The 21,780-nt window shown below is 37.0% G+C and overlaps 1 protein-coding gene across 5 annotated transcripts; it reads right to left on the bottom strand.

Annotated features, from left to right (window-relative positions):
* Window positions 1–2,735: 2,735 nt before the first annotated feature.
* Window positions 2,736–11,799, bottom strand: LOC115955874 (FHA domain-containing protein DDL-like). Of its 5 annotated transcripts, none has more exons than XM_031074263.1 (11): window positions 11,554–11,796; window positions 10,136–10,975; window positions 9,323–9,351; window positions 7,437–7,503; window positions 7,044–7,101; window positions 6,798–6,890; window positions 5,626–5,740; window positions 5,498–5,545; window positions 5,331–5,376; window positions 5,117–5,187; window positions 2,736–3,235 (listed from the first exon to the last, which is right to left on the bottom strand). In XM_031074263.1, exons 2-11 carry the CDS (start codon window positions 10,952–10,954, stop codon window positions 3,196–3,198), a joined length of 1,386 nt encoding a protein of 461 aa, XP_030930123.1. In that variant the 5' UTR covers window positions 10,955–10,975; window positions 11,554–11,796; the 3' UTR covers window positions 2,736–3,195. The 5 variants fall into 5 exon arrangements, with proteins under 5 accessions (XP_030930123.1, XP_030930120.1, XP_030930119.1 ...); XM_031074262.1 differs by having other exon boundaries at window positions 3,058–3,235; window positions 5,127–5,187; window positions 11,554–11,798; XM_031074264.1 differs by lacking the exon at window positions 2,736–3,235 and adding an exon at window positions 3,269–4,556 and having other exon boundaries at window positions 11,554–11,798.
* Between the last annotated feature and the right edge of the window lie 9,981 nt (window positions 11,800–21,780).

The raw sequence follows: 21,780 nt of genomic DNA, 5'->3' as shown, positions 1-21,780 counted from the left end.
TAGTCTGAAGAGCTTATATTATATTGTCTTGTTCATCAACAAAGTTTTACAAGAGTTTACAGTCTTATCGTAAAAATTACTTGATTTCTTTTCCGATTCCCTTTTTAGTGCATCTTCCCATGCTATATACTACAATCTTGGTGTCATCCCTACCATACACGTGTAGGTTAGATTCGGAGAACTTCTTCCTGTCCCATCCAACACCTCCCAAAACCATCAACTAATAGTTGTAAGGCTACTTGATCACTGTTCAGGCATCACCTCCACATTAATGCGGTTAGAGAATTGGTTGGGAGACATTTAATGTGGAGGTAACAGCTTTTTAAAGATATTTGTTGCCCTTCTCCTTTCTTACCCTTTGTCCATCGTCTAACCCTTAGTTGCGATGTAACTTCGAAGAAGGTCCATGATGATATGACATTCTTACTGACCTCGGACCCTTGTTACTGAGATGACTTTTCTCTTCGAATATTCGTTGGACTTATCTTTTATTATCTCTATTTTTCTCTTTACTTTGTTCCCCTTATAATCTCATCTGGACATCTTCAGATGGTCTAATGTCCTTGGATTGAGCCATAAACCCAGTTAGTACAGACTTAACACTACCTCCTGATTAATTGGCCCCCACAATTATTTTTTCAGAAAATTTAATTAATTTTTTTTGTTAACTAGTATATAAATAAATCTACAAAGATAAATTTTTATTAAAAAGAAATGAGTGGATGGTGGTCCACTTACACTTTACTAATTTTTTTTATTTTTTATTTTTTTTATGTGTGACTTTGATAAACAATTTCTTTTAAATAATGCTAGGGACAAAAAAAAAAAAAAGTCACAATAATTATACAAAATTCCTAAATTAACATAGCAAAAGATTTAAATCAGAGATTGTGGTGAACCCAATGTGTGAGTTGGCACTTTAATTTAGAAATGTTGTGAAACTATTGTGATATTTTGTTGTGCTCATAACATACTCTCTTGTTTTTAATCTATTGGGCATAATAATTACTTTTATAGATAGAGAAATATTTCAATTGGTTAAAATTTGGGGTCATGTTCCACTTGGAAGCATAAGGCGACGGACTAATTGGCCCAGTGATAGGGCTGGCCCTGATTGTAAACACTCCACCATATGGATTACATTATGAGTTATTCTAAGACCACAACTAATTCCACACCTATTTTTCACAACAATCTTATGGCATAATGTGACTAAGATCTACAACATTTATTTCACTACTCACAATTAGTCACATTGAATAGTTGGGAAAATAGGTGTGGAATTGGTCGTGATCCTAGAATTTTTCTTATATCCTCTTTAAACACATATTTAAGTACCATTTCGATTTAGTGGTTTTTGGACGGAAATATACCACAAATCAAGAACTTAATTATAGGGTCATGACTCATGACCTCGACAAGTACTAATTATATTAATTTTTCTTTTTTTAGGTATTAGTTACAAAAGAATAATAAATATCTGTGTATACGCTAATTTGATTTTTTAAATAGTTAAAGCTTAATTGGTGTAGTGCTGGTTCCCATAAATATATATATATATATATATATATATATATATTTAAAAGTTGGGGTGTCGGTGCTGGTGGTGTTCTAGGAAGAAGTTGTTTTATTCATTTAAGTTTTGGGGTTCTTTTACTTATTATTATTTTTTCTGATAGAATTTACTTACTTCTTTTAGGTAAACCGTAAATGAATGAAACGTTCTTTTTTGGATTCAAATCTGAGCTGATCTGATTCTCAAAAAAAAAAAAAATATATATATATATATATATATCTGAGCTGATCTCACTTTGGTCCAAATGCTAGTGACTATACACCAAATGTCAAAATCAAGACATGCAAGTGATGTATGCATTTTGCATGTACCAACTTCCTACGCACATTCCACATTTTACGTACTGTACACCACATGTGCCAAGTTGCCAAACCCACCGTTTTGTCTTACCACGAACAAACCCCTTACGATGAAACAAATAGTTTTACCACTAATTTGATTCTCAAAAAAAAAAAAAAAAAAAAAAGATTTATTTTTTCTATTTTTTATTTTTACCAATAATTTGAACTCTCTTGTAAATACAAGACTCCTGGCCGTTTCATATATATTGTAAACGGGGATATACCATAAATTAAGAGCTTAAATATTGAACCATCAACCATGACCTCGACAAGTAATTATAATAATTTTTTAAAACATAAATAACAATTACAGTCTTTTTGTTTACCATATTCATCAAACAAGTAATTATAATAAATGGATTGAGATTCAATATTTTGTTATAATTCAATGGGAGTAAAATAACCACTAATCACGTGAATGCTAAAATTTAAAAAGTTGTGCATAGTTGTCCGTACACGTTTTCCATTTTAAATCTTCTTAGCAAGTACAAAATTTCTGGGATTCCAATTTTTGCTTTCTCAGCTCGGGCCATCGCAGTGAAAGATTTGAGGCTGTCTCTGGGTACCTAGGAGATCCTCTATTGTGATTGCTAATAGCCTCAAATTTGTCAAATCAATCTTTGAAGGGAGGTCCTTACTAGTCTGTAGTATCAAATTCATCGAATGGCTTTTCTTTTGTGGTGAACCGCTGAACATTGATTGAGACTCAATTGGCACTTCTCCCAAGTGACACTTATTTTCTCCCAAAAAGAATGAGAAGGATGAGATCCTAACCATAATTTCAAAATTCAGTAAGTGCATATGCAACTTATCAATAATTAAAGGGGAAAAATTGGGGGGTTAAGGCTGAAAGTGAAACTCAACATCAGTATAGCACATTGGATTAGGAAATCCGAGGAAAACTCTGATCCAACCTCGCTCTATTGTCATCCCTACTTCCAAAATCCTAGAGCAAGTGATCATGCGAGCTATACGACTAGCAGCATAAGTCCTAATCAACAGAGTAATAAGATCTGACACAAAGAAATGTAAAATGAAGAGAGATTGACTTCAAGTGAGGCTGCCACAAAAATACTGTCTTCCATAATTTGTATGAAGATACATGTCTTAAGCCATTTAAACCGTTCCTTCCAGCACCATTGGCAAAAAGACAATCAAACTGAATTGCACCCATAGAAAACGCAGCACAAATACACTTTAAATAGTTCCCACACATCAACGAATCAATATGTTCCTCATGTTGAAAGGAGGCACATTGGAGTAGCCAAAATTTGCCCATCACTCGGCTGATTCCTCGTGCAGTAGTACATACTCTCGGCTACAAAAACCAATATATATAAACAAATTAAAATGATGCAACATGAACTGTTCAGATTAATACAGTAAGGTCAAGAAATCATAACAGCAGCAGAACACAAGAAATTCTTAAGCGTAGTGATTCTAAAAAAATTCTCAGTTCAACACATACCCACTTGACAACCAATGAATACATCAATTTCCCTAACCACACATGACTAATAAGCTCCCATGTGTACGGAAGAATTTTCTTTAAATGAGTTTAATACACAGTAAGATTACTCACAAGCAGGCCTATCAGGCAGAAATGCTCAAACTTATTCACACATCGGAATCCAATATAAAGAGCTCAACACTCTTTTATCCAGTCTTTACATATTCCGAAGCTGCTCATTCTATTTACTTCTATCTATAAAAAAATAAATTTTCTGAACAAGAAAACGATTAAAACTGTCATAACTCATGACCGCACACACAATTAAGGTCACAGGAAAAACCAGTTCTGGAAGAGGAGGAAGAGAAGGGAGGGGTAGATTGAGCCTACAAAGGTTTCTGGAAACAAGTGCTCACTGTTTACAAGAAAAACATGCTTTTGGGGTCATCACGAAAAGAATTCCTTTGGCTGAAAAGCCACAAGAATTGCTATCTTTATCTCTTATAAAGGCGATAGGAACCTTTTTTCTAGGAAACAAATTATTGCTTATAATTAACACCATAAATCTTTATGTTATCCCATGGCCAAGAAAGATTCAACCTTGCTTAAGCAACAAAAATGAAATGTATTCAACATTTTCCAAATATCCTTATTCCTCTGGTTTTACATAACAATATGACCAAATTCATCTTCTAAGATAATCAAACCCCTAAAATTTAAGGTGAAGGAAATCAGGAGTTCCTTTACAAGTCCGAAACTACCTAATATAACTACCATATGAAAAATGAAACTCATCAATCCCATAAGAAAACAACCGTTTGCAAACAAACAGTACTATTTCTTAGAACCATTGCAAATAATTTTTTTCTGCACGGATAAACTCCAATGATAAAATAACACTCAACTCAGGTACCCTCATGCTGCACAATATTATATATCTAGGATTTGACAAGCGATGAACTAAGTTTTACTTCCCTTTTCTTTACTTTCAAGAACAAACCCCTACTTTGTTGTGTGAATGTGAGAAAGATGGGCTGCATTACATTTAAAGGGACCATCATAATTCATCACTTGAACTTTACATGCTTTTAGATTCCACTCAATTAATTAGCTGTGATCACAGATATCTCAATTTCAATATCCCTCTCTTTTTTACGGTTTGTATTTTCCATCAACACCCACCCAGCTTCCGTCATAAAAATCCAAATGCAAACCAAAACAAGATTTGGTAGCTTACATTTATTGGATAGTCCATAGTAAAACCACAAACCTACAGCTGAAATTTCATACTTCCCTGGGTACATATATGAATAGATGACTTGATAATGTTGAAGAGACTCAAAAGAGCTGACAGTATAAGAGTCACAAGTCACAACAACCCATATTAAGAATTACCTAAATATTTCAAAGAACATCACCACATCTAGACACAGGAGTTACCTTTTCCACCTTAATCTATTCAGCAGACTATGTTCCTAGTACTAAATAGGGAAGAAAGGAGGGGGAGGGGGGGAAATGTTACATGAAAATGGATGAACTCTTTATTTGGACCATCTTAGAAAGGGGGGCAAAAATGTATTACGTGTTTTTATGAAAATATCAAATCATGTTGAAAAAAATCAAGTCACAAACTACTACTAACACATTAAAACATACATTCACATTCAATTGCAAATTTCATCATCAAATTGAATAAAATAATACTAAATGTGATCAAAAGCATATATTAAATGTTAATTAGTGGCCTACCTACTATTACCAAATCTAACAGTGTCTTTTTCTATAAGTTCATAATAGCGTTGAGGTTCAACGGCATTATCCTGCAAACACAAGAGAACATGTTACACAAAATTGCTATAACAGACAAGCAAATTTCAATTAGTTAAACACTATTTACACCCCAAAAACCAAGAAACAATATATATAAAGAAATGGAAACAAGATACCAATATGAGCAACTTACATTAATATAAGTTTTATTTGTGCTTCCAAGGTCCATTAAGTAAGGCCTGCCATGGTTAAAAAAAAAGGCCCTCAGATTTTAGATCGAAGATATTCTGATTACCAAAAAAAACATCTCTATCCAATGAGTTAAAGTAATCACATATCAGTTTTCAGTTTTAGTCTTACCTTACTTGCTTTGATACTGTACCATCAGGTTGCTCCTTTTCCACTTGTCTGAAAATTTAGGGGCCAAAAGTTAAAACAGTGTTCAAAAATGCTGATTAAAAATATGAAACTGCTGAATATGAATATACCTGAATTGAATAACAGCATGTTGCTTGCTGCAGGATGGGTGGTCTGTTGGAATGTCTGCCACCCTTCGTTCCCTCCCAAAAAGGTAACAACTTTGACGATGTATATAAAGGGGTTCTGTTGAAGATATGTACTTCTTAGAGCGCATAAATATTACAAGGAACTATAAAAACTTTTTTTGATCATTAAGAATATTTATCACAAACATAAATTAATAATGCAAGAAGAATGAAAGGACTTATTACATGCAAAACAAGGAAATATCTTAATGAAAAAATGTGCTTGCATCATATGGAACATCATCAAACACAAAGTTGTCATAGAAAAGAAAACGGAACAAAGGAATCCTTTAAGGCTAGGAGAAACTAAAATTGACCAGTCATATAACTATCTTCTTGGGGAAAAGCTTTTTTTTTTTTTAGTTACAATTATAAATAATGAAGTTTAACCCCATTTCACAGATGTTAGTTGTATAAGATACATACATGTGCTTTCCATTTATAAAAAAAATAATAAAAAAAGGTAATGTTCAGTATAGATATTCCCTTAATTATAAGAATAGTGATTGCTAATTATGTCTCATCCACAGGAAGGACATTTTTATTTTTTTATGACAAGGAACCCCCTCAAGGTATGGGCCAGTGGGACCACCCCTGAGGGGCAAACCCCAGATGCCTACACACCCCCACTGAGCAGGCATTGGGTAAATTGCAAAATGCCTCAGCTAGGAGTTGAATTAGAGACTTCTGGGTTTACAGGTAGTCCAGGAACTCTCTCTTACTGCTGAATCACCCCGAGTGGGGGCAGAAAGGACATTTTAAAATATGTCGAGAGAATCTTCAAACCTTGATAACTTTAAGGGAAAATTCTTAGATACTCCTGGAGCACGAAGAAATGGTGCTTCCTCCTCTCACATTTATGATGGACCCTATCATAAATTTAATGAGTGGACCCTCTCATAAATGTGAGAGGAGAGAGCACTACTCTCTGTGCTCCGGGAGTACCTAAGAATTACTCGACTTTAAGTGAATAAAACTGAAAACCTGCCCAACCAAGAAAATGACACATTTCTGTTCGGAACAAAATAAGTATCTTAGAGTATGGTGCAAGAAGGGAAGCAAGAACGAGGAGAGAGCACTTGGAAACTTGCATATATAAGCTCTATAAGACTTACCATTTAGCACTTCGCCACCCTTGAAAACATAAAGCCGCCATCTTACATCAGGTTTTCGAGCCTCTGGGGGTTCATTGAACAGAAGTGTCACACCTGACAAAGTAACACCCTCTTAGAAAAGGATAAAAAATTTAAGGTAAAAACCACTTTTACATCCAATTGAACAATTGAATCAGAAAGTCCATCGCAACCAAGCAGACAACACAATGTGAATAGTGTATCAAATTCTAGGAAATAAAAAATCACCTTTGACTCTATTGGTTTCTGCAGCAAGCTTTCCTGATAACTCGAATGAAGGTTTTTGCTGCAATAAACATGACAGTGATTAAATGGGATTACGATGCATATCATTTACCCCTTTTTTTTTTGGCTAGGTAAAGGGGTTGGGAGGATTCAACCCCACATGTGCCCCACCCAAGGGGGTGGACATGCTGGTTGGCCTATAGGCCATTGGCCTTTACCCATTTAAAACAACAAACTTTGCACCGTGATAAGACTGCTCAGAATTTAAGGATAACAAAGACCTGTTTTTGCCACAACTTGTATTCAGGTCAATGGGGGTAAGTTGGCACAGATAACCAAAAAACAAACCATAATCTTGGCATTATGACAAAAAGCAATAGCCAAGCTAAATGATACCTTTTCCTTTGCTTCCAAGGCCTCCTGGGCAGCCTTCATCTTAGCTACTGAATCATTCTCATTATTCCTGCACAAGCAGCAAGCAACCACCGGTCAAAAGCTATGTCAAGGCTGACACAGGACAAGACCAAAACCAAAACCAAGACAACTAATAAAAGATAGGCAACCGTCAACACCAAAGCCTGCTTGGTGTCAGCAGTCAGCACTAAGCAAGAAAGAGGACTCTAAGAATTTAATACAATACGAATAACCTAATTAATTACTAATAACTAAAATATAATTGATCAATAAAAATACAATTGACACCAAAATTATATAAGAATAAATAAATAAATAATTCCTTGCACTCTCTGCATCAAAGACTGATTTCAATAATAGTAGTGCTCTCTTAATCTTGAGAAAGATGAAAGAAATAAAAGAAAAAGAAAAGTAAACAAAGACAAAGTTAAGTCTATTAACTCAGATTTAATTTACTTATGCTAAAAGGTGCAAATTCAAAAGGCAATTTTGGTGCAACTGGAGCAAACTCAGATCCTTGAACTACAGAGCAGCAAATTACATCTTTTACATTACATTTTTATTTTTAATGACATCAATAAAGTGATTCTCAAGATTTGCTTCAGAAATTTCTTTTTCTTTTGAAGCCAAATCCTTCAAAATTCTTGTAAAATCTCATTTCATAAATTTATTCTCTCTGTTCTTTGCAGCTGCTGTGATTTTTATATTAATTTTATTGTTCATCAACTATACATGATGCTTGTCCCTTGTTGGCAGGGGAAAGAGAGAGCTGAAATCCAGAACCAAGGGTATAAGACATAACTATGATGATGAAACTGAATATTTCACATAACAGGGAACACTATGCATAAATTCCTTTTCTTTCTCCATCAATTTAAAAAGAATCAATACGTCACAAATACAAGGAAAAGATGGCATTACTCCAATGCAAAATTCTCCACTTCCATCACATCATAAACTGATGAAAGCTTGGTCAATCAAATGGGGCAGGTTGGTCAGGCTGCAGCTTTTCAAGATTTAGGAATGAGAGAATCTCAGCAGTGTTAAAGAACTACCATTGAGCTGCTTCTTTAAAATCTTCCTAGACCCACTATGAGAGTAACTAAATACCAAGGCTGCAGGGTAGCTTCTGCTTTTTGGAAGCAAAAGCAATACTGAAATAATAAAGTTTAGCTACAAAATTGATTGTAGCATTAAGCTACAACCTTACTTAATAAAATAAATATTAGTACATTTTTTTTTTTGATAGGTAATATTAGTACATATTTTGAAAATCTATCCATTGAATTGCATATTTTTTACACTCTTAATACACATATCAAATTTTGTGTCAATTGGATATAATTTATTATATGATCTATAAGTTAATATTTTATGCACAATTTTAACAAAAACTTGCAATTTAAATAATTTATTAATGACATAACTATTGATCTTCAATTTTTTAGAAATTTTGCAAGTATGGAGAATATAAGAAGAATATGTCATTCAATGGTAGATTTGTCAAAATTTACCTCCAATAAAAAGATATTGAGTAAGATTGTTGCCTAAGACTATAACCAATTTTGTAACTAAACTTTATCCTTTCTAAAAAAGCTGGCCCTACACCTTGGTAACAATATAATGATTCCAATGGACTGCACCAATAAACATACACCTAAAGTATATAATATGGCTAAAATACCAAGTTACAAGATTACTTTGGACATCATAAGTGACTTATTTGTTTTCTACTTTTATTGTTATTATTATTTTTTAAATTCCTCACCTTATATGATTAATGTTTCCATAAAAGTAAACTCTAAACTAGGTATAACAAGTTCCTTATTGAAGCTAAGTGAAGAGTTTGCAGTTCATCAGCAGCTTACCGCTCTTCAGATCCTCTTAAGTCTGTCACCTGAAAAGGTTTGACCAATGATATCACAGTCAGTTACTTTATAAAAAATGAAATGAAAAACACTATCCACAAATATGCATCACTAATCATACGCTCAGAAATCAAGAATCATAGATTCCGAAATACTTTGATTGTTAAATTTAGTTTTGAGCTATGACTATTGAGCATCAGAGAAATACATGCCAAATTTAAAAGAATAAATAAATTTACAGCTCAGAGGTCAAGCTGAAATTAATCTGGAAACTCTAATTTAATGTTTCCAATTTGAACTCATTAAAATTGTTCTAATATGAATTACATTTGATAAAATATTATTTCCTAGTTTCACAACAACAAAAAATTAAAGGCACCATTAAACCTTTCAGTATAACATGCATGCTTCTACTTTAATCCTATTTTCTTTACAATCTCTCCCAATTGCCTACCTTCTTGTGGGTAGTTAGATTAGGGAACAAAAACTATCCATTCATAAAATCAGGTGACATCATCCAACTGACTAGAAGGTCCTATATAGTCTACTAGTTACACAGTAATTGCTCCTTACTATGAATTGAAGTCGTAGTACCCCTAAAAAAATCAACATATAAATAGTAATATAATGAGTTTTGTGATGACCCATGAAAACAAATGTTCAGGAATTAAGGGTCATCTGCAAAATAACTTTTGCCATCTTACAATGAAAAGCAAAACAATTTTCTTGCATTGGTTTTCCTGAAGTGAAAAATATCATAAGAAAACAACTAAATGAGGAAAGACATTTGAAGGGGTGGATATCACCAGACACCTCGTCACGATCTCTGGAATCAGCAGCTGGTTGAGGTGATTGAGATCTGTGCCTGCTCTTGTGATGACGATCTAATGGAGAAGTAGACCGCTCGTGTCTTGATCTTGAAGACTTGCTATCATCTCTACCTGACCTCTCTTTTCTATCGCCCCTAGTTTCCCTATCAGAACCCTTTTCCCTAAGTGTCCCCCTATCGCTTCCCCTGCTATGATGACTTTCATGCTCTCTCTCAACCTCATTATCATCCCTCCTCGACCTCCTCTCTTTTCTCTCAACCCCACTTTCTCTCTCAGAACCCCTTTCCCTATGTGCCCCACTATCAATCCCCTTTCCATGATTTTTTTCATGCTCTCTCTCAGTTTCTCTCTCAACCTCATTATCATGCTTAGCTGGCCTTCTCTCTTTTCTCTCATCCCCAGTTTCCCTTTGTCTCCCCCTATCACTCCCCCTGCCATGATTCTTTTCATGCTCTCTCTCGGTTTCTCTCTCAACCTCCCTTTCATCTTGAGCTCTCCTTGACCGCTTCGTTCGGGGAGAAGGCGAGCGAGCTCTCTCAGTTTCTCTATCAACCTCCCTTTCAGCCTGAGCTCTCCTCAACCGTTTTGTCCTGGGAGAAGGTGACCGCCTAACAGGAGAGCTCGAAGGTGCCTGCTTTGGAGACTTGGCACGACCAGAATGTTTCTCTCTTGCCTCCGAACCGTTTCTGCGGGAACCCCTATGTCGGGCGGGTGATCTTTCTCTTCGAGATGGACTCCTCCTATGAGGAGACCTCCGCCCCCTAACCGGAGATTCTGAATGATTGGAAACATCACGCCCCATACTTGATCCACAATGTACTACCTACTGAAAATAAGTTCAACATAAAGTCACAAAAATTCGGCCACTACCCATCAAAACAAGCATCTAGACATTATACATAACATAAGTTTCCAACCCAAAAGTTGAAGCTTTGTGCATTGGGTACAACCACTATAAGTTTCCAACCCACAATACAAAAACAACCCCAAAAGTATATATTTCCAAAAATTTGAACACAATATTTTCCGTTGCACATTGGATGTTAGCTAAAGCTATCAATCATTTCACTTTCGAAAACAACAATCATAATGTTGGGCTTACATCACCTAAGCCATAAAGTTGAACTAAGACCTAACTAATCCATCACTACATTTCTAAAATCACTGTAAAATGAAATTATAAAACAAATAATCTCAAAATTCAATTTGGAATATTACCCTACATTCTCTCATCCCCAATGTCGGAAAACACACACACACACACACACATAAATTACGAATTTAAAACCCTAAGGGCTAAGGCACCGTTAGTTTGGACAGAAAATTCCAAAGAAGAAGGAAAGTATTTAGGGAAAATGAAATGTTGTGAGGAAAACAAAGGAGCGAAAGAGAAAAATTTACCGAGTGAGTGAGAGGAGAATCGGAGTGAACTCGCCGACTCGGTGGTGATACTGATAGGGTTTGGGCTTCGTTGTTGTTTGTATTTTGTATGTGTGTGTTGTCACAGTGATTGAGAAGAGGGGTTTTGGGGGAAGGCTACAGTGTATACTCAGTTTTATTGGGTTTCAGTCCAGTTGGTTTTGGCGACCAATGGACATTGGCCACGTGGGAATCGGCTTGGATCGTGTTCTACCTGCTCGTAGCAAAACTCCTCCTCCCTATCAGTCGGGTTGGGGTGGGATTCTCTTCTTTTTTATTTTTTTATTTATTTTAGGGGGAGGGTGTTTGTTACCGGACAAGGGGATTTTTTTATTTATTTTTAATTTCTGGATTTTTTTAATTAACTTTTTTTTTAGAAAATAAAGTAATAAAATTAATTTTAAATTTAAATTAAAGCAAAACAACAGTAGTTTTGGTAATTTAACTGCAACATAACGGAAGTTTGAATTTAAGTGTTTTAAAATTTAACAGCAACATAACATCGTGCACCCTTAGTACAATAGTTACTTTACAAATATAAGTATTTGTGAGGTGTGAGGGGGGTAAGAACCGGGATTCAAGTCTTTAAAAGAGAGTTTCACATATATACATTTAGATTAGACTATAGTAGAATTTTACCTTAGAGCAAAAAAAAAAAAAAAAATTTAAAGGACTAAAATGAAAGAAGACAAACTTAGAGGATTGAAAAGAAAAATAGGGAAACTTAGAGAGTGAGTTTTGAAATTTGGAAGAGCTGTCCCCTCTAGTACACTATTAGCTAGTAGGGGTAAGTGAGTTTCATCATTATTTTTGTTTGTTGTGTTGTGTTTTCTTTGGCTGCAGGAATGGAGGACTTAACACGGAGTTGGCAAAAGTTGTCCCTTACCAATAAAGAAGGGGTGAATGTGGATCTTATTGAGAGTAGGAAAGTTCATGGTTTTGCTCTTGCTGCTAAATTCTTCACTTGGAGGTCGTTGAATATTGATGCAGTGGTTCGGACTTTTAGACCCTTGTGGCGCACGAAAGGGAACTTTCAAGCTAGTGATGCAAAACAGAATTTCATGGTGTTCACTTTTGATCTGGAAGAGGATGTTGAAAAAGTGCTCATGGGAGAACCATGGTCGTTTGATAAACATCTAGTGGTTTTTCGAAGGTATGATGGAGCAACCCCTGTTTAGGAGATCAGTTTTGATTGGGTCTCCTTTTGGGTACAGATCCACCACTTACCATTTTCTCTGCTAATGGAGGAGGTGCTTTCAAGTTGGGAGACACGCTTGGTAATGTCATAAGAAATGGGGATTCATCAGACATGCGTGAAGGGACTTTCATGAGAGTAAGGGTGTCTTTGAACATCTTGGAACCTATCTGTCGTGGCCGCCGTGTTACTTTTGGAAAAAACTCAGAGGGATGGATTTCTTTCTCCTGTGAACGCCTACCAAACATTTGTTATTGGTGCGGTAGGTTCACCCATGATGATAAGGAGTGTTCAGTTTGGCTACAAAGCAAAGGTTCTATTGTAGTGGAGGATCAATAGTTTGGTGCTTGGCTTCGGGCTCCTCAGTTCAATCTAACTCACCGGTCGTATATGGATGTCAAAGGTTTCGAAAAGGTAGAAAACTCAAGTTGGGTCGTGGTGAGTAAGTCCGATTCGGTGGTTGTAGCTCCAGCGACTAGCTCGGCAGCGTGCTTGGTGGGCAACATGTTGGATAAGGGAACCCCGGATATTCCGAAATTTAATGGCTGTACGAAATTATCAGTGGATTTTGCGGCAAAGCTTCAGGACATTGATAATGAGTTGCAGAGGTTTTCAAATTCAAACTTGTCTACTACCATAACCATTAAGGGCTCAAAGAAGAGTGTGGCAAAAATAAAGGGAGTGGAATGTGCATTGGAAATCTCAAATCAGGCCATTAAAGATTCGATGAATGTGGAAGATATGCTGTTGGATGGAAAGGTTTCAGCATTAAATTCCGTGGAGCTGAATTTTGAATTAGGCTGGGTTGGCAAAACTAATATTAAGAAGGGAGGCCCACCTAAAATACGCGGGAAGGAAAAAAATAAACTCAATGGGCCTGGTTTTATTCATGCTACTCCTGGGCTGGACCAGGACATTCTTATGCGTAATGGTCCAAAACAGGCTTTAGAAGTGGACATTCTCGTGAAGAATGGTCCAAAACGTAAGGGAAAGGTTTTAGATGTGGACAGTATGGAATGTGGGGAGAAGGAAAAAAGGGTGAAGCGAGAGATAGTTGTGTCTGATAGATCACTACACATGGGATCGGTGGAGGCTGCTGGGTAGCCCCGCCAGGTTCAATGAGTCTGATCAGTTGGAACTGCCGAGGGCTTGGGAACTCTCGGAAAGTTAAAGCCTTGCAAAAGGTTATCCAAAGAGAAGAGCCCATTTTAGTCTTCCTTATGGAGACTAAACTCAATAAAGAAAAGGTAGAGAAGGTACATGATTAGTGTAATTTTCGTTTTAGTTGGGTGGTTTTTAGTGTGGGGAAGAGTGGAGATTTAGCTCTTTTTTAGAAGGAAGGTATGTCAGTTGAAGTTCTTGATTCTGATTGGACACACATTGATATGGTAGTCAGGGGAGGTGTTTCGTCGGAATGGTGGCATTTTACTGGGTTTTACAGAGCACCGGATATTGCAAGGAGGGATGAATCTTGGGCTTTATTAAGGAGGATTCGGGACAGGTCGAGTCTACCTTGGCTGACCATTGGTGACTTTAACGAGATTGTTAGTGAGTCTGAGAAAGAAGGAGGCAATTCGAGACCGAGGCGACAAATGAAGAATTTTCTGGATTCCATTAACTGGTGCGGTTTAAGGGATCTGGGATTTGTTGGACCGAGATTTACATGGCTCTATCAAAGAGCTGATGGAGCTCAGATAAGGGAGAGACTGGACCATGCATTGGCTTCAATGGATTGGGTGGGGAGGTTTCAGGATGCAAAGGTGTATCACATTACTAGCTCGACGTCAAATCATTCTTCGTTGGCATTGCATTTTTTCAGGAATCAGCAAAGAAGGAGAGGAAGCAAAATTTTCAGATTCGAATCCATGTGGTTGAAGAACCCGAAGTGTGAAGAAGTTGTTAAAACGGCATGGGCTGAAGGGTGTATCGATAGTGCTGGTTTTCTGATATCTCGGTGCTTAGAGTTGTGCCATAACAGATTGGAAGCTTGGAATAAGAGTGATTTCGGTCATGTTGGTAGAAAAATTTTGGAGTTTCAGGGTAAGTTGGAATGGTTAGAGCACCAATCAGCTTCACCCACCATTATTAGTGCAACCCGAGAAACAAGAATTGAACTAAATTGTTGGCTGGACAAAGAAGCAGATATGTGGTATCAGCGGTCCTGTTTGAATTGGTTTCAGTCAAGTGATCGGAATAAATGGTTCTTCCACGCTAGAGCATCCTCTCGGTACAAGAAGAATGTTATCACAGGTTTGTTGGATTCATACGGTGTATGGCAGAAGGAAGAACACAAGATAAGGGAGGTAGTGGTCGATTATTATGCTGATCTCTTTAGCTCAAATCGGCCTATTGAGTTCACTGAGCTTCTTAATGCAGTGCAACCAAAAGTTTCGGAAGACATGAACAGGATGCTTAATTTGCCTTTTCAAGCTACGAAAGTGTTTTCAGCTTTAAAACAAATGTATCCTTTGAAGTCCCCTGGTCCAGATGGGATGCCACCGCTCTTCTTCCAGCACTTTTGGCCCACCATTGGTAGTACTGTCACCAACACGATATTAGATTTCCTTAATTTTGGGTTCCCCCCCCCCCCCAAGTTCAATGATACTCATGTAGTTTTGATTCCAAAAAATAATGATCCTAAAAGTATTTCTGATTACTGTCCTATAAGTTTATGTAATGTGATTTTTAAACTTGCTTCTAAAGTGATTGCTAACAGGCTTAAGAAAATTCTGCCCTCTATTATTAGTGACACCCAAGTGCTTTTGTGCATGGAAGGTTGATTACTAATAATATTTTGGTGGCGTTTGAGGTGATGCATCACATTAGTCAGAAGAAAGCAAGTAAAAAAGGGACAATGGTTCTGAAGCTAGATATGAGCAAGCATATGACCGTGTGGAGTGAGTTTGTCTTGAAAAAAATCATGGAGAAGCTGGGGTTTAATTTGAGTTGGAGGAGATTGATCATGCGGTGTGTGACTACAATCTCCTATTCTTTCAGAATTAATGGGAAGGTTTATGGTTCAGTTCAGCCAACAAGAGGGATACGTCAAGAGGATCCTTTATCTCCCTATCTCTTCCTTATTGTGGCTGAAGGTCTCTTGTCCTTGATCAAAAAATCAGTGGAGGATGGTATTTTGGAGGGTGTAGCTGTGTGTCGTGGTGGTCCAAAACTCTCACATCTGTTCTTTGCAGATGATAGTCTTATTTTTTGTGAAGCTACCATTGCTAAATGTGAGTCTTTGCAACATATTTTTCAGGTGTATGAGAATGCTTCTGGACAACAGTTAAACCGTGCTAAAACTTCTCTATTTTTTAGCATAAACACATCTAGGGAGGTGCAAGAGGAAATTCGGGAAAGGACACGTGATTAAACAACATGAAAAGTATTTGGGTTTGCCATCATTAGTGGGGAGAAATAAAAAAGCAAGTTTCAGTGCTATTAAGGATAAACTTTCCAAGAAGTTGGCGGGTTGGAAAGGAAAGTTGCTCTCAAAAGCTGGTAAGGAGGTCTTGATAAAAGCGGTGGCGCAAGCTATACCCACCTATATCATGAGTTGTTTCAAAATTCCGAATTCTTTGTGTGATGAACTTACTAGCTTGATCTGAAATTTTTGGTGGGGCCAAAGAGGGGAAGAAAAGAAGATGGCGTGGTTGAGTTAGGATAAGCTTTGGGAACCCAAGGAGAGGGGTGGGATGGGGTTCAAACGTCTCCAACAATTTAACTTAGCTTTATTAGCTAAGCAAGGATGGCGGCTTCAAACTTGCCAGAACTCCCTTCTTTACCGTGTTCTTAAAGCCAAGTACTTTCCCTCATGTGATTTCCTCCATGCTAATATTGGTAATAATCCATCATACACCTAGCGTAGCATCTTTGCAGTAAAGTCCATTGTAGAGAAGGGTATTCGATGGCGAGTTGGGAATGGTTCAGATATTCGGGTTTGGGGAGATAGATGGCTTCCAGCTATGAAGTTATTTCTCCTCGGCTTTTTCTCCACCTGGATACTAAGGTTAGTGGGTTTATTTGCCAAGATAGTTGCTGTTGGAAGGAGGAAATTATTAGATAGATTTTCCTACCTGTGGACGTGGAGGCAATTTTGAGTATTCCCATTAGTTTTAAACCACCTGGGGATCGTTTGATTTGGGCTGAAACCAACAATGGTGGCTTCACTGTTCGAAGTGCGTACAAGGTGGCTATGCTCCTTTACCAGTCAAGCAATGTAGCTCCAACCTCATCTAATAGCCAATAACGGTCCTTTTGGAATAAAATATGGCACTTACCGGTCCCTCATAAGGTACACCATTTTGCTTGGCGTGCCTGTCGTTAGATTCTTCCCATTAAGGAGAACTTACGGGTTCGTTGAATACTGTTGGATAGCACCTGTGAAGAATGTGGTTCAGCCACAGAGACTTCAGGGCACTTGTTTTGGTCTTGTTCAAGAGCTCAACAGATTTGGAGTTGCACAAAGCTTCCAAGCTCTCCTAGATCGGGTCAGTTTCACTCCTTCGATCTGCTATGGTTTTTGTTGATGATAGAGTCTTTCGATGAGGAGAAGATTGCCTTGGTAGTCACTGTTGCTTGGGCGTTATGGAGTAATTGGAACGATATTAGACATGAGGGAGTAAGGAAAAACCTAGAAGTGGTGGTACAGTGGGTCACCCACTACCTCATGGAGTATACAGCTGCGACGAAGATGGCTGCACCTACAATAGAGGACGTGACTGTCATGTGGAATCCTCCTCCACCTACCATGTTAAAAATTAATGTGGACGGTGCCATTTCAAAGCATCCAAACCTCGTCGATGTGGGGTCTATTATCCGTGATGATACTAGTCGATTAATGGCAGCCATGTGCAGAAGCATTGCAGCGCCATTGGGTCCCTTAGAAGTGGAGGCAAAAGCTTTTGAAGTTGGTCTTCAGTTGGCTAGGGACATTGGTTATCATGATGTAATTTTGGAAGGTGACTCACTGATTCTTGTCCGTGCTCTCTGTGGTCTTTCTTTGCCTCCCTCTACAGTAGATTCACTGGTTGTGGGGATGCAACACATGTGCTCTAAGTTTCGTACAGTTTATGTTTCACATGTAAGGAGGCAAGGGAACAAACCTGCCCATATTTTAGCTAAGCATGCTTTAAGCTTAAATGCGTCTGTTGTATGGATTGAGGAGACTTCTTATTGTATTGAACAAACACTCATCCATGATTTTGTATCTGTTTCTGGTGTTTGAATAATATATGAAAGGTTTCCTATAAAAAAAAAATAAATAAATAAATAACCATTATCCTCTTTAAACTTGTTATTAGAAAAATGAACATAAGCTTATAATGTTGGAGCCTTGAGCTTCTTAGCATTTTAAACTTATCACATGATAGATGAAGATAATCTAAGTTTGTTGTTAACCTAACTCACCAGTTTTTCTTTCCTAATACAGATTTAGCATGTAAATTTCATTCCTACTAACACATTTTACTCAAAATAAACTAAATAAGTAGCCAAAGTCCAAACATGTCATTTTGTTGTATTAGTCTTACAAGCCGACAAATTCCTAATGAAATTGGTAACACTAAAATGTCTAGTAAAATTGGTCACAAATAGACACCTAAAAGCACTATTTAAAAAATTGAACTGGACCGATCAGTTGAATCGAGAACCAGAGCCAAAACTAGTTTGATAAAATCGGAGAAAAATTGAAGGTTGAAATGTGAGAACCATTGGTTCAACTAATAAAAACCAAGAACTAACTTATTTTCTGTTCTTTAACTGTTTTGATTTTTAAAACCATACTTAAAAAGCTAAATGTCCAATGACTTATATGTGTTTACTTTGAAAATTAACCCATCATTGTCAATCTTATTTTTTAGATGGAATGCAAACAAATGATTAGAGAGTGATAGACCCATTTTACAAAAAATCCTACCAGATTTGAGATTTGTGAGTCATCCTAGTTGCAAGTGTGACTGCCAAAAGCTGTTATCCACAAAATGGCCAGATATAGGAAATTGGGAACTACAATATGTTATAATGTATATGATTGAATAATGAAAGGGGTCTTTCTCTGCACTAATAATCTTATTGTGGAGATAAAAACTAGACCATATAAAAATCATTCTAAGGGTCCGTTTGGGATTCGCTTATTTTGCTGAAACTGAAAACTTTTTGCTGAAAGTACTGTAGATAAAGGTAAAAGTTAACTAAAATAGTGCAGCAAGACTCATGAATAGTACCAAAAAGTGCAGTGAGACCCATTACATTAACTACAATACTGCATTAACTAATCATCCATATACAATCGCACAAGTAATTTACGTGACAGACGCACTAGTGATAAAATGGAAAAAAAATTCAATTTAAAATAATTTTTAGACATGAACAAAAGTTGATAATAAAAATTAGGGAAAAATGCTCTTACACCCCCTAAACTTTAAGGTAGTATCCAAAAGACCCCTTAAACTTTTATTTCAGCCAATTTACTCCATAAATTTTGCATATCAGCCAAATCAAGACCTCTGTTAATTAGCTGTTAACAATCAAACCCATGTGAGAGTCATGTGAACTTTAAAAAACAAATCTTATCCTATGAATTTGAAAGTACTGTAGATAAAGGTAAAAGTTAGCTGAAATAATACAGCAAGACTCATGAATAGTACCAAAAAGTGCAGTGGGACCCATTACATTAACTACAATACTGCATTAACTAATCATCCATATACAACCGCACAAGTAATTTACGTGAGAGACGCGCTAGTGATAAAATGGAAAAAAATTCAATTTAAAATAATTTTTAGACATGACCAAAAGTTGATAATAAAAATCAGGGAAAAATGCTCTGACACCTCCTGAACTTTAAGGCAGTGGCCAAAAGACCCCTTAAACTTTTATTTCAGCCAATTTACTCCATAAACTTTGCATATCAGCCAAATCAAGACCTCTGTTAATTAGTTGTTAACAATCTAACAGTCAAACCCATGTGAGAGTCATGTGAACTTTAAAAAACAAATCTTATCCTATGAATTTGAAAACTGATTGAAATTGAAGAGAAATCTAAGTTTGCCCACGAGAGAATAGAGAGACGGTGGAAGCAGACCCACCGCAGTTCCTTGATCTTCTTCAGCTTTGAATGAGATATTAACCACAAACCAATACAATTAATTAAGAATAGAAATTGCACAAAAGAACACTAATGATTGTGAAGCCTTAGCCAACCTTTGTCTTCTTCTTCTTGAGAGAGCAAAATTTGCCTACGAAAATCATTGCTTGCACTTCACACGGTGTCCACTTTGAGATTCTGTAAGTTTGGGGAGTCTATGACTGTGAGGGTCCAAGGAATATAAAGCCTTCACAGATAGGTTGGTTAAGGTCTTTCATATAATATTTAAGTGGGTTTGTGAGCCTGTTTAATTTGTTTCATAAAAAATACTCAGGGATCCACATATACCAAACCAAAGAATGAGATTGGCACAATGATTTGAAAAACAAAGAGTAGGAGAAAGAAAGAAGAAAAAAAAGAAAGAAAAAAAAAAAACCACAATGGTGGTTGGTTGTTGGAGAGAAGATGTCACGGTGGGTTTGGTTACACTGTCTTCCTCCTCCTATCTTCTCTCTTTCTTGGTCAGACATAGATTCATGGAATTAGATTTTTTGTTTTTAAAGTTCACGTGACTCTCACATAGGTTTGACCGTTAGTTTGTTAACAACTACTTAACAGAGGTCTTGATTTGGCTGATATGCAAAGTTTATGGAGTAAATTGGCTGAAATAAAAGTTTAGGGGGTAATATGTAATCACTTCAATAAGGCTATCAATTAAGTTGTGTATACTATTAGAGATATATTAGACATATTAGCCCAATATAATAGGCTCAAGCCCATGCCTGTTTGTACTAGTAGTTTAGGGTTTAGTCGCCTATATATACTAATGTTAGGGTTCATTGTAACACAGGTTATTGTACTACACTTACATAATAAAGACGTAACCCTTAAGGGATTTCTCCGTGGATGTAGGCCGACAAGACTGAACCATGTAACCCTCGTGTTCTTAGTGTTCCTATTTTATGTTTCTCCTTTCGCTACCACTCTAGTATATACAACACAGTATAACACATCGGTTGCTAATATATTTAACATGGTATCAGAGCCAAACTTCGTTCTTAGCATCAAACAAACATCTCTACATAGCAAAGAAGATTCATACATGCATAGCATAGATTTACAGTGCCCCTACTTAATTTCAGATCTAGACTCCACGGCATCATCCGGCTGCCATGGCTCACTACTATGTCAAGATTCTCAGGCCTAAGCAATCCATGCCTCTCCCTATCAGATCTGCGTAAATCGAGGCTTCACTTGATGAAACCAACCATATAGACGTGCTCCATGGCCTCTCGCGACCAAAACCCAGGAAGTTAGTCTCCATAGGAATCTGCATGCGCTGACCAAGATCCAGCACTTACTCCATGTGCCGCCATAGATTCTTCACTCCTAGATACACAAGCATCACCATGAAGGCCTTGTTGTCTATTGATCTGCGTAGCTTGAGAATCTGACCCTTATACGATAGTACACATGCCCTCACATCCCTCCTAAAATTTTGGCCTCGCCTCTACGCACCAGTGGATAATGCACGCTCCCACATGCGTCGATGAACCATGCTAATGTCATCAATGACGTCGTTTGTGGACGTCATTAAGTGCCATGTCAGCCCTAGCAACGTCAGTAGCCACATAGCTCGCCACGTCAGTAGTGTTGCCTCGTTAGCACCACGTCACCTAGTTGACCGTTGAACCAGACCGACCTAACCCGGACCACCCGGATCTGACCCGTGAGCACTGATCGTTGACTTTAATATTCAGTTGACTTTGACTTTTGCATTGACCTTTGACTAAAATTCAAAATTCTCGAAAGAGTTTATCTTGCTTAGTTTTTTTTGCGTAGATTCCGGTTTTGGACTCCACTTCTTCATTTGAAACTCTAAAATCAGTCAATTGGCACATTCTTCATCATGGTTTCTTCAAAGGCATCT

Source organism: Quercus lobata, chromosome 8, assembly GCF_001633185.2.
Source record: "Quercus lobata isolate SW786 chromosome 8, ValleyOak3.0 Primary Assembly, whole genome shotgun sequence".
Taxonomy (NCBI): domain Eukaryota; kingdom Viridiplantae; phylum Streptophyta; class Magnoliopsida; order Fagales; family Fagaceae; genus Quercus; species Quercus lobata.
This window is presented reverse-complemented; position numbering and strand designations above follow the sequence as displayed.